Below are 13,185 nucleotides of genomic sequence, written 5' to 3'. Positions count from 1 at the left end.
CTGTACATCGGGGGTTATGTGATACAGGTGTATACTGTATACAGGTGTGTGTAATCACATTGTTGTCTTGTATGTCATTCTAGGTATGAACGGTTCCAAGAGGGCGAGAAGAGCCTTCATGAGTGCCAGTCCTCCGGAAGGCCAAAAACGACATGCTGTCCATTTACGGGAGACTGCTGGAAGGTGACCACGTGGCGTCAGAGGAAAAGTCCATGTTCCGCTACTATTGTGAAGCAATCCTGATCCTCGGCCACTTCCAGAGACCAGCGGTGGAGGGAGTAACAGTAAGTGTTTAGACCTCAGCTTTCATGGGGGCTTTCAACTTGCACTCTCACAGAGTTAATTGTAAAATTAATTTGCCATTTAATTGCTGAGATTTTACTCTGTGTTGTCGTTGTTGTTTTTAGCCAGTATTGAGAGTAACCCGGCCTATAAAAACCTCTGGAGGTCTTACGGGCACTTTTCGGCCTTGCTGTCGTCTCTTTATGGCCACAGGCAGGGGCGGTTCTAGCCTGCTGAAATCTGATTGGCCCCGTTCCATCAATCGTTGACGAGAAGAGCAACCAGAGAATTTTTCACAACGATCACAGATGCAATTCCACCCCCAAACAATTGGCGGCACTGCGGTAGTAATGTGCCGATGTAACTTGGGAGAAGAAGAAGTGCTTGAAACTAATGCGCAAAATCGACAATACTCACTTGAGCCCTGAGGCCTTCCTCGAAGTGGACACTTGTTGAAAGTGCACTTAGCGGAGAAAGAGCGCAAGGGCCCGAAGCTGTGAAGAGCAGAATTGGGACAGTTTTGCACACCTCAAAAAGCTACTTTTTTTTTTTTTAACTCTTAGCCAGCAACCTTTCTGTTAATGCTAATATTTAAACAGTTGTTGGCTAAGATAAAATGTGATTGAGGTTTACCTGAGCTTATACTGCCTTACCATATTCACAGAGATTCAAAATGCAATGTTAATTGTTATTATGGATATTTATATAGCCTATGAAATTCCCATACATGAACCCCCCCGTAGGTGATATATTTTGTATAGGCTATAGATTAAAATAGTCTAACAGGCTGTATAAAATAAAATGACACAACCTTGTCTCTTTTTATTTTATTGACCAAGAATAGCCATTAGTATAAGCTTAAAAAGTATAAGTAGTATAAGTATAAGAAGCTATATAAGTCAACAAATAAGGAAAGTTAAGATTCAGTCAAACATACGTTTCAACGTTACAGTTAAATAGCCTAAATATATAGTTATGAAACTTCACTTTTCCCCTCAGCCAAAACGATTTTCCAGGGAACAAATCATAGAATAATGAGAGATCGCCCGTCTGATGTACACAAGCCGATTTATAACTCATGTTTAACCACTAGACACAGAGCCCGCGGGAAACGCAAGAATGACTAGCCGGGGCAAGGCTGTTGCAGGCGGGGTACATGAGTGCTGAGCACCCGCTGCCCTGTGATCACCTGCAACTCCGAAAACGTCAGATCATTTTTTTTTAAATAGGCGCTATTTTTATAAATAAACCACAGATTTGAGCTTTAAACAACTATATTCTCGACTGAAAAACTCTTAAAACTACATTTCATGACCCAATAACACAAATATTTTTGAAAAATTCTTCACCACACCGGCATCCTTTATCTTCGGAGTTTCCGCTCCCGAACAGCACCATAGCAACCGTTCTCCCCTACAAGGATTCTGGGTAATATAATATCCTATAGCAAAGTGAGGTCTGATGCGCACTTACGAAAAGGGTGCATTAAGTGCCCTTTTGATCACCCCTGGAGAAAACTATTAGAGGATTGGGACACCCTACGGTCTTGCACCCCTTAGCGAGAACGCGCATTAAGGGGCACAAGGGCGCAAGTGCGGATATTGGGACAGGGCCAAAGTGCTTGAAACTTTAACTACCAGAACATTCGCCGATGTTATGCCAGTAAACGGGAGACATAATCCATCAGTTATCCAACTTGAAGACAATTTTTTGTGAGTCACAAATCCTTGTGTTGGTTGTCATTAAAATATGAAATTATATTTAGCTGCTGCTCTCACTTATTTTAGGTTTGTTAACTAAATTGTGGAAGGCTTGTTAAACTTGTTAGCAATGTTAACATGCTAAGATAGCGCTAGCAAAGGTTATATAGTTCTTATAGAGTTTTTGCATGCACTAACCGCCTTGTATGTAATTATACCTTTGTGATAATGTTAACTATCGTGTTTGGCAGATATAGTAGTGAGCATGAAAAAAAAAGGACAGACACAGGGAGCCATTCAAAGGTTTTTTACAAAATTAACCGATGATACCACTGAAAGTGAGGGTTTAAGCAAGGAGAAGTCAGAGGACCGAACCAGCAAGCAGGCAGCTGAGGACCAGGGTAGCCCAAACCCCTCTTCACCAGGTCAGAGAAAACATGATGTAGGCAAAGCCAGATGATAGACACACAATGCAATGTATTAAATAGTATTCATTGAAATTGCAACAAGGAGAGAAATGTACTGCTTGCTGAGGGTCTGAAAATAATGACACCAAAATGGATGTTTCTGCTAGCAGCTAGAACCATAAATGTTAGCAATTACTGCTCATATCATATTAACATAATTTTCAGAAGAATGCATGCTGATGTCTAGCTGATGTAACGTATAGTTCAACTTTACCTGTCATTGTTACTCTTTCTAGGTTAACATAATTAATGTTGTATGGATTGCATTTGATTATTTTATTTCTTAAACTGAACTAAATGTATAGTTGTCAAATGGTATGTTGAATAAAAGCATGGATTATTTTTGTGACACATATTTCTGTTTTAGCTCTATGTGAAGGCACAGGCTCAGATAATGACAGCCAGAATGAGAGCGAACCTGATGATTTCAACCCCAAACCAGAGTCCCCAGATAGTGCTGCTTCTAACGGTCAGCTACTATCTTCTACTGTGTGTGTGTGTGTGTGCATATTTTAAATAAGATGAGAGAAACATTGCATGCAATGTATGTGGTACTGACTCAGTGGTTATGTTTAATTGTTTTTCATTTGCTTCTTGTAGACATTCCCCGGTGCCTAGCAGAAGGTTCAGTGCAGAGAAGTTGTGCTGCTCCACCTGGACCTGATGGTATGCCTATATATTTTCATCCTGTTGAAGTTCTCAATGGACATTTAAAAAATTATGCGTTCATTAACAATAATTTATTTTTTATAAGCGACGACATGATTATGAAACTTAAAAGGTCAAATTCAGAAAGAAGTTATTTAAAAAATTTTTTTTTTTTGCTTCTCTTCAGACATTTCCCAATCCAGAGCAGATGATCCAGTGCAACCTGTTCTCAAGGTTTTCCCCAAGACACAGCACGGGAACAGGAAGAGAGCATTTATTGAGACCTGGTACAAAGACTTTACGTGGCTGGAGTATTCTGTCTCTAGAGACTCTGTTTTTTGCTACCCCTGTCGCCACTTTTCACTCCCAAGTGCCCCAATGTCTATATTCAGGTCAGAATCAGGGTTCTCTAATTGGAAAAAAGCACTGTGCAGAAATGGTGGCTTTAGAGATCATTGCAAATCAGAACATCACAGAAGTGCTGTGTTTGCTTGGACACAGCACAAATTAGTCGTTGAAAAAAAACCCTCCATGATCGAATCAATAAACAAAGAAAGGGAAAAAAGAGTTAGAGAGAACCAGATGTATATCAAAACCATTGCTCAGGGTCTGCTCTTAACAGCGGTTCAAAACATTTCTCAGCGTGGACACAGGCAATCTGAAGGCTCGGATAACCCCGGCAATTTCTTAGCCATCTTGGATGCAATTGCACAGCACGATTCATTAATTGAGAAACGCATGAATGCACATGGGAATGCAAAATACACCAGTAAGAACATTCAAAATGAAATTTTAGAAACGCTTGCAGAGATGGTTCAACTTGACATAATCAAGGAAGTTAAACAAAGCGAGGTCTACAGCATAATCGCAGACGAAACAAAAGACCTGCAGAAGAAAGAGCAGATGTGCCTTTGTTGTAAGGTATTATTATAATGGTACCATCAATGAGAGCTTTCTTGATTTTGTGAATGCCGAACAGCTTGATGCAGCAGGTCTAAGTACACTGATTATAAAATGCTTGGAAAAACATGGGCTGGAGTATCGTAGCAACCTCGTTGGACAGGGCTACGATGGAGCTGCCGTCATGAGTGGCAAGCACTCTGGCGTTTGCACAAGAATTCAGGAGGTAGCAAAATATGCATTTTATGTGCATTGTAAGGCTCACTGTTTAAATCTTGGATAGTGTTAAATCGGTGACTGAGGCAGGTTGCTTTTTTTCACTTATGCAGAAATTACATCATTTCCTATCAGGATCTTACGTGCACACAAAATGGCATGACATCCAGAAAGAGATGTATGGTGGTCAACCCTGTGAAATGCCTTCATTAAGTGACACCAGGTGGGCTTGCAGATTTTCAGCCTGTCGCAATATGCTTGATAGACTTCCAGCAGTGTACCGTGTTCTTCAGCAAATTGGGCAGGAAAAGGATGGTGATCAGGCAACAGATGCTCGTGGTTTGTTAGCTCAACTTGATGTTAGTTTCATCGCTGTTCTAGTGACATTCAACAAAGTCCTGGGACAGTCCAAATTTTTGTCTGACATGTTACAGTCCCCCTCACTGGATCTAGCAGCAGCAGTCACTCTTGTAGAATCATTGCTGGACACATTAGAGCAATACAGGAGTGAGGCCTATTTTGAGTCTCTGTGGAAAGAGGTTGAGGAAATGGCTGTAAAATGTGACCTCAGCTTGGAAAAGACTGAGAAGAGGCAGCCAAAGATGAACACACGATTGTGTGATTACATAATAACTGCACCATCTGGTGAGCGTCGTGTCAATAAAGATGATGGGGAAAGCTTTAAGAAACATGTGTACTACCCGGTGCTTGATTCAATGGCTGGTGAGTTGCAAAGGCGGTTCTCTAAACCAAACTGCAAAATTATGAAGGGAATTCAAGCACTTCACCCACAAAGTGTTACCTTTTTGCAGGAAGAGGCTCTTTTCTCCTTTGCAAAGATTTTTGACTCAAATGTTGAGGACTTGTCAAATGAGATGTATCAGATCAAGAGAGTGCTGGATAGGAAAGAGAAAAGTGGAATGCAGAGATTGACCACAATCCTTGAGTTTGTTGCTTTTCTGGAGCCTTTCAAAGAGGTGTTCCATGAGCTTTTCAGGCTTTGCAAGATTGCTGTAGTTACACCGGTGAGCAGTGCTTCTTGTGAAAGAAGCTTTTCAGCTCTAGCGCTTATTGAAAACCACTTGAGGACAACCATGGGTGATGCCCGTTTGAGTCACTTGGGTGTCCTGAGCATTGAATCCCGACGGGCCAGGTCATTAGATTTGGATGAATTTGTCAGGCGTTTCAGCTCCAAGCATAGCAATCGGAGAATTCTTCTTTTTTGAGGTGTGTTTGTGTGTGTGAGTGAGTAAGTGTGTGTGTGTGTGAGAGAGAGAGAGAGGGAAATTGTTTATCTCATTAAAAAAGAGCAGATGATGTCACCAGGAGTAAGAGACAGACATAAGAAAAGAGCAGTTGTTTAAGCTGAAAGGTGCAAGTTGTTGCTCTAACTACAGTATGTTAATGCTGCTTTGCATGTTCAAAATTGTTTCTCATCAAAAAAGGGCTTAAATTGCAATTTGTTTTTCTGACAAGATGTGAAAGATGAGAAATAAAAAACAAATGTTTTGGTAAATATATCCACACTGTAAATTTTATTGTTTTTGGAAACTGTTATGGTAACATTCGTACATGTTAAACTACCTCTTTTTTTATTATTATTATTTTTTTGTTCTGAATTTGCCGTGCTCTGCTGCACTTTACCTTATTGTGTGATTTATGCACAGTATAAATAAATAAAAAATAAAAAAAAATCATTAAGAACTTTACTGGCACATTTTTTTGAAAAGGAATAACTGCTGAAGTGTATTTGCACCGTACTGAAAAAATTATTTTGTGTGCTTGAATGTACCCTGTACTTGGCCCCCGAATGTAACCAGTGGCGCCTCCAGAAATTTTTCGTAGGGGTGGCCAGATGGGGCCAGTTAAAATCTTGGGGTGGCACACCAAAACTACAGTATAAACCATAATTTCAGAATTGTTTTCTACTGTTGTAATAAACCAGCCTGTAGAAAACTATCAGAAAGACTTAAGGAAACTCCTACTGATATACTTTGGTTTATTGTGTAATATTTAATGTTACTAATGATATTAGTAGGGCCCAACTAATATATATTACATTGTATATAATGATATATATTATATGATATATAAGGGTCCTTGCCCCACAGCAAATTTCCAGATACTTACATAATTGTGATGAATTTAATCATGTTTAAGTTATTAGTTTGCAGTGTAAGATTACAGTTAACACCTTTAAATATTACATAAATGTATTATGAATTTTTAATACACTTAATGAGTGTATACATCAGCAGCAAAAAGTAATTCTTGAAAAAATCTGCACAGTAATTTTATAAAATCTAAATATGTTAATAAAAACAAATTACTATTAGTTCTCTTTTAAAATTCAATCAGGCAATCATGTCACAATTTTATATTTATATATTAATGTCAAGAATTCAGAAGTGCATAGCCTAAACTACAAATAAATTATATACAATTAAATTATGCTTATTTAAAATGTATTGAGCAGGCTAGGTATAACAAAATATATTGGCTTTTAATAATATTTCAGTGCGCAAACCCATGATTACATGAAAAACAGAGAGCACACAGCGTGTATGCGCATCGCGGGTGCAGAATGATGTGCTCAAAGCAACATGGAGTCACAATGTGCAGCAGTACTGCGCTTCATTAGTGCGCATTTAAAAGCTCATGTCACAAATCGAAGAAATGTTGAGCGCACAAATCCAAGTGCGATTTGTTCCTTTGTTTCACAGTTATTTTGTGTTTGATGCCGATTCATAATCCTTGTGATATGTATGTGTGATCTAACAGAACACGGTAGTGAGTCGTTTAAAAACAGCAACAAACTCCAAGAAAATAAAGTAATTTTATGCGAATATACAGACTTTTATCTACAGATCATGCCTTTATAATGTCAATATATCATATTGGAGAGAGTTTTACCGTTCATCCAAGAGGCGCGCGTGCTGTTTGAATATGAATGGAGAATGATTGACAGCCGCAGAGGAGGGAAAACGAGTTTATACTTTAATGATGTAAATGTACTTCTGTCCCTCACATTAAGCTATGGAATGACTTCAGATGACTTTGTCACCCAAACTGACGTGAAAAAAGCGGGAGGCGCCGAAAAGCGCGCTGTTTGCATCCCTGCCTGTCCAAACGTGGCAAAAACACATCTAAAAGCTGCTGTAACAGTGTACCATTTGGCACTTAAAAAGCACGTCACGACACATAATTCCCCGTCTTCTTTTACTTAAGAATATTTTTGACTTATTTATAAAATGCATAACTGATGCTACAAAAATTAATACTGGCCATTGGGGTGGCCAGGAGTCGGCCAGGGGTGGCCATGGCCACCCCTGGCCACCCCCTGGTGGCGCCATTGAATGTAACATGTGGCCCCTTAATGGCCCCTGTTACAGAAAAATCCTAGAACCGCCACTGGCCACAGGGGAGGTGTTTCGCAGAACATGATGATCCAGGAGGTGCAGCGGCTCGATACTCCACCATGGAGAAGGCACATGTTATAAAAGTGAGTGTTTGTCAAATATATAAAATTCAATAGAATTTTTTATGTCTTGGACTATGTCTTGTTTATCTGTTCTGTTCATAACTGATTTTGTGTTTTTTGTGTGGGATTAGGTGTCCAGTCACAAAACCAATAAGGTTTTCGGGAGAGCACAGATTGCGCTGTTGGAGGATGAATACGAGTGGGCACAGCGCTTTTTAAAAATGAAAAATAACCTGCCGGGTGGGGAGACTGCAACTTTATGGTTTTTTACATCAAAACCCAACCCCTGCAAAAACTTGAAGGATACTTCCAGGAGGCTTGGAAGGAGATGCAGCTCCCTTGGGTGCCGACCTTTACTGATATTCGAACCTCCATCGCCAGTCAAGCGTCTTCTCACATGAGCACACATTTTTTGTTATAACTGCAGAATGTTTTATCTTCCCAGACAGCAAACTGACATTGAATCAACATGGAAACGACGTCTCTCATGACATTGAAACAACATTGATTTTGCTCATCGAATTAACGTTGAACCAACGTCAGACGCGGCATTCTTCAAAGCTAAATGAAAATCGAAAATTGGTTTGCTTTCATAACGTTGAAACAATGCGTTGATTTCAAGTTGATTTTCCGTTAGTTTTGAAAGAATGACGCGTCTGACGTTGGTTCAACGTTAATTCGATGAGCAAAACAATGTCAGATCAACGTTGTTTCGATGTCATATTTCCACGTTGATTCAATGTCAGTTTGCTATCTGGGTTACCACATTGCCTTTTGTTTTCCCTCTTTTCCTCTGTGTCTGTAGGCCAAGTTTCCTGTGCCACGATGTACACACTGTGGACAAATTTTATGTTTCCAACTCGACTGCAAAGCAGCGGTGGAACAGAGACGATTGTTGGAGATCTTCTTTTGTACTTGTCTCAATGATAATTCCAGAAGGTTAGCTTAATAACCTACACAGAAACAGATATGTGATATGAGTCACTACAAAGTGCACCAAAAGTACAAACACCATTGTCAAACATTCACAATTTACACAGCAACTTAACAGCAATGTAAATAAAGAAGCCTGTTATGCAGTTAGAAAGTAAAATGCTAAACTACTAGCATTAAACACCTTTCAAACATACACAAAATATGTAGTCATTAAAGAAAAATAAGTCTTTGTCCTACCAGTTGCATCTCAAAGTTGATGAAACATTGTGGCTTTTTCAACAGTCTTTCTCCTTTGGTTTTTTAAACACCAAAACCCACCAACTTCAGTAGGAGAAGCACATTTACTGCAAACAAAGATCCCTCTTGCTCCCAGTAATCACACACACCTGGTGGAGTTTGGAGATGTGGAGTTTCAATGACCAATCAGCTACCTTGATTCTCCCAGGTTGCACCATGTGCTCCCAACCAATAGGCTGCACTCATTTTGATCTTAAAGTCACAGAGTGAAAGTGAATTGAGTTTATTTTTGTGAAAGAGAAAATAAGAGACAAGGGTTGATTTACATTTGAAGTTTATTGGTTTATTAAGACTCAATACAAGGGGTTTTTTGTTTGTTATATTTATTTTATTGTGTGTGAATAAATGTTATTATTTGTTTATACTTACCAAATGGTGTTGCTTGCAGTTAATTAGTAGACAGTTAATTGAGATATTAGATCTCAAGGAAGGGAAAGAATAACAATATTGCATAGTTGCAAGTCGAGAGACACATTTAAAGAATCCGGAGCGTCGCTTGGGTTACACTCAGAGCATAGGGGGCGCTACATATGTTAAAGGATTAGTTCACTTCAAAATGAAAGTTCTGTCATTTACTCACCCTCAAGTTGTTTCCATCTTATAAATTTCTTTCTTCTGTTGAACACAAAAGAAGATATTTTGAAGAATGTCGGTAACCAAACTGTTGATGGGCCCCATTGACCTCCATTGTATTTTTTTTTTTCCTATGGAGGTCAATGGGGTCCATCAACTGTCTGGTTACCGACATTCTTCAAAATATCTTCTTTTGTTTTCAACAGAAGAAAGAAATTCATAAGTTTGAAACATCTTGAGGGTGAGTAAATGATGACAGAATTTTCATTTTGAAGTGAACTAATCCTTTAAGTGTAAAAAATGCCTGTGAAATCTACAGTTATTTACTGTAGATGTCACAGTAACAATACTGTAAAAGATTTTTACAGTAGAATATTGTAAAGTTTACAGTAAGACCTTAAAGGAACAGTCCGACTTTTTGGGACTTTAGCCTATTCACCTTACCCCCCAGAGTTAGATAAGTCCATACATACCTTTTTCATCTCCGTGCGTGCTATAAGTCTGTTTGACGCACCCACCGCTAGCCTAGCTTAGCACAAAGACTGGATGTGAATGGTTGCAGCTTTCATACTAATCCAAATGAGTGACAAAATAACGCAAACGTTTTCCTATTTACATGTTGTGGTTTGTATAGTCACAGAGTGTGCAAATATCAAGGCCATATGAGACACAGACATCTTTTGACCGTATAAATACTATATTTTCTGAAGGCGAAGCACTGCTACTTGGGCAGAGTGATAACAATCACCTGAGACGCACCGTGACGAGGAGCAGAGAGTTCGCTTCGCTCAGTGTTGGAATAAAGAGTAAGCAATTACTAACGTTAGATAGAAAAGCATAGTTTATCATGGGTGTTTGCTTTATTGTATAAGCTGTGACAATAAACAGGGGAGACCAGGTAATACAGTACCATGTTTCATTGATTTCCAACCAAAAACGCACCCAGATTTATAAATATCACATGAATAAATAATTATTACAGGAATCAATATATTTTAAATGCAATTTATTAGCTGAACCAAATGTATTCAACAGTAGCCTATATAATATACAGTATTGCATTACTATAGGATAGAATAAGGGGAAAGTAATAGCACAAATTGTTTTTGCACAATGAACTCACAGCCTATCGTACCCTTTTGCACGTTCAAGTTCGTTATTTCCATGGTTATTTCAAATTTAGGCTACTAGGCGCGCCGCGCGCAGGGTGCAAGTTCAACGCGGTGAACGCACTCGTTTTTTTCCCAAGCGCGTCCGCACCGCATCAAGATAAAAACATATTCATACCCTAATCATATAATAGTGTCACTAACGTTACATTAGATCTGTCTAAAGGCACTGTTACAGTAGGTCATCTAAAAACATAACGGAGCACTTACCTCAGCCGCAGGTGATCCACTTGTCCTGTCTGTGCTATCGATGGGATAACTTAGCCGTATCCTTCAGCACATTATGGTCCGTGTGGCAAATTCCATTTTTTCAAAATAGTCGTCCTCATTGAAATGTACCGAGCAAACATAATGTCCCTTGATAATCTTAGGTGTGTTTGGATAAATATCCAGAGTAAGTTAGCCATTTCTTCATCCAGTCAGCGTTTTTAGTTGGAATTCTGTGAAACATGGTATTACCTCCCCTGTTTACTGTCGCAGCTATTTACAATAGAGCGAAAACCCATGACTCTAAACTACGCTTTTACTATTTATAAATTGCTGACTCTATTACCCAAACACCGAGCGAACTCTCCGCTCCTCACCACAGCGTGTCTCCGGTGATGCGGTTATTACTCCGCCAAAGTAGCAGTGCTTCGCCTTCAGAGAATAGTTCCCAGGTTTTATACGGTTAAAAGATGTCTGTGTCTCATTTGACTTTGTTATTTGTACATTATGTGACTATACAAACCACAACATGTAAATAGGAAAATGTTTGCGTTATTTTGTCACTCATTTGGATTAGTATGAAAGCTGCAACCATTCACATCCAGTCTTTGTGCTAAGCTAGGCTAGCGGTGGGTGCGTCAAACAGACTTATAGCACGCACGGAGATGAAAAAGGTATGTATGGACTTATCTAACTCTGGGGGGTAAGGTGAATAGGCTAAAGTCCCAAAAAGTCGGCGTGTTCCTTTAAAAATCACAGTAGTTCAAGCATTACAGTGGAAATCACAGTAGTCCAGGGGTGGCTCGCCCATAGAGGGCGCTGGGGCGCCGCCCTCCCTCCGACCTGTCTGTCTGTTTTTTTAATAATTTATCATTTTGAAAAATGATCTGTGTTAATTATATGCTAATAATGGTTTTACTATTAAAAGTGTTTTGAACTCACCAGAATGATATTTGCATTCACTTTCGTTACTTTTATCATGTTGGTGCAGTAGTATAGCCAATAGGCTGTCTTCTCAGGGCGCCAGTTCGCTCAGCCCCACAGTGCTGGAATTTAAGCCAATGGTTCCCCGTTTGCTATGCAAAAAAGTTTATATTTCGCCAATCAGCGTCGTCAAATTTTATGGTTTGGGGGCGCTGAAAATATCGCCCACACTATCAGATTAGGGGAGTGCACCGTGCACGCGCACCACGGGACTTTTTTTTTTTTACCTCAGATGAGAGCAGAATGGCAGCGCCAGTGACGTCGAGTGGAAATAATGTAAAGTTAGTCGTGGGAATTGACCTGTCTGTCTCTGTCACTCACTCACTCACACACACAAACACTGTTTCACACACATTTGATATTAAAATAGTTATAGGAATATTAATACCTGTGTGTTTGCTTTGTTTTTTGATGTTTTTAAGTTCTGAGCTAGATTACTTTCATACTAGTTAAAATCAACTTTCTTCTCATACTTGGGTGTTACCCTCAAGAATGTTGTCCCACCCTCTCTTTCAGAGCCTTTTCTCTCTCTCTTTCTCTAGTATCAACACATTGTTATCCATTATCCAATTGTCAATTTGTCAAAAATATGTAGTCTACAGCTGGGGATTGATTAAATTAGATTGATTTCTTAACACAGCACCTAAACAAAAAATAAAATAAAAAGCAACAGGGGGGAAAAAATAAGACAGTAGCACAAACGTCTCTATATCTTCGTTTGATTGTTTCTATAAAGACAATTAAGAAAAGTTAGAGCATTTTATAACAACAACAAAAAAAAAAAAACCTTAAAAGACATTTGGTTGAGAATACTGTGAAATAAAAGCACCCACATTTGAAATATGTGCTAAACTTTTCTAGAAAGTTCGCTTTGGCAAGCCGTTTTGAATTCTCTAAATTAACTTCGTTTTGGTCTGAATTTGTTCGAAATTACGTCACAGCAGTTCGTTCACCATGGTGTACTTTTTTTTTTTTGCATCAGGCGAAATTGGACATTTAAATGTCATACCTGCCAACTTTTGAGTTTTGCTTGGCGTGAGATCTGTTGACGGTGGGACGGTGGGGGCGGGTATCACGGGAGATTTGTAACTAATTTGCGGTATTACTTGTGGCCCAACAGATAGATCAATAGATAAACTCATCTTTCAGGCAGTTTACCGACCCATAGCTGTCAACATCAACGGGAGATTTCCCGGGAACCATCCCCAAAATAAGGTGTTTTTTTCCTCACGATTCTTACTCACAAACTTTACAAATAAAGCACTAATCAAAAAGTCTAAAGAGTTTAGAACTAGCCCACATATGTGTGAGAAAGAGCACTGTGT

General features: G+C 39.2%; 2 protein-coding genes and 1 long non-coding RNA gene across 3 annotated transcripts; all 3 read left to right on the top strand.

The window, feature by feature from the left end:
* Positions 1–92: 92 nt before the first annotated feature.
* On the top strand, positions 93–1,097 carry LOC148997673 (uncharacterized). Its single transcript, XR_016146363.1, has 2 exons — positions 93–284; positions 408–1,097. It is a non-coding gene; the product is annotated as an uncharacterized LOC148997673 (long non-coding RNA).
* Positions 1,098–1,206: 109 nt separating this feature from the next.
* On the top strand, positions 1,207–4,099 carry LOC148997672 (zinc finger MYM-type protein 1-like). Its single transcript, XM_089119049.1, has 5 exons — positions 1,207–1,994; positions 2,234–2,407; positions 2,817–2,918; positions 3,050–3,115; positions 3,285–4,099. The coding sequence occupies exons 2-5, from the start codon at positions 2,248–2,250 to the stop codon at positions 4,028–4,030; spliced, it is 1,074 nt and encodes a 357-aa protein (XP_088975175.1). The 5' UTR covers positions 1,207–1,994; positions 2,234–2,247; the 3' UTR covers positions 4,031–4,099.
* Positions 4,100–4,223: 124 nt separating this feature from the next.
* LOC148997671 (zinc finger MYM-type protein 1-like) lies at positions 4,224–5,761 on the top strand. Its single transcript, XM_089119048.1, has one exon. The coding sequence runs from the start codon at positions 4,321–4,323 to the stop codon at positions 5,437–5,439; it is 1,119 nt and encodes a 372-aa protein (XP_088975174.1). The 5' UTR covers positions 4,224–4,320; the 3' UTR covers positions 5,440–5,761.
* Positions 5,762–13,185: the final 7,424 nt, after the last annotated feature.

The sequence above is a fragment of the Pimephales promelas genome, chromosome 2, assembly GCF_988280905.1.
Source record: "Pimephales promelas chromosome 2, fPimPro1.hap1.1, whole genome shotgun sequence".
Taxonomy (NCBI): Eukaryota; Metazoa; Chordata; class Actinopteri; order Cypriniformes; family Leuciscidae; genus Pimephales; species Pimephales promelas.
This window is presented reverse-complemented; position numbering and strand designations above follow the sequence as displayed.

Bases quoted from the DNA above. Each gene is read 5' to 3' on its own strand.
- LOC148997672 (XM_089119049.1), top strand. From the start codon at position 2,248: ATGAAAAAAAAAGGACAGACACAGGGAGCCATTCAAAGGTTTTTTACA. The intron at 2,408-2,816 runs GTCAGAGAAAAC...TTTCTGTTTTAG, and splicing joins CCCAAACCCCTCTTCACCAG to CTCTATGTGAAGGCACAGGC. The intron at 2,919-3,049 runs GTCAGCTACTAT...TGCTTCTTGTAG, and splicing joins AGATAGTGCTGCTTCTAACG to ACATTCCCCGGTGCCTAGCA.
- LOC148997671 (XM_089119048.1), top strand. From the start codon at position 4,321: ATGCAGAAATTACATCATTTCCTATCAGGATCTTACGTGCACACAAAA.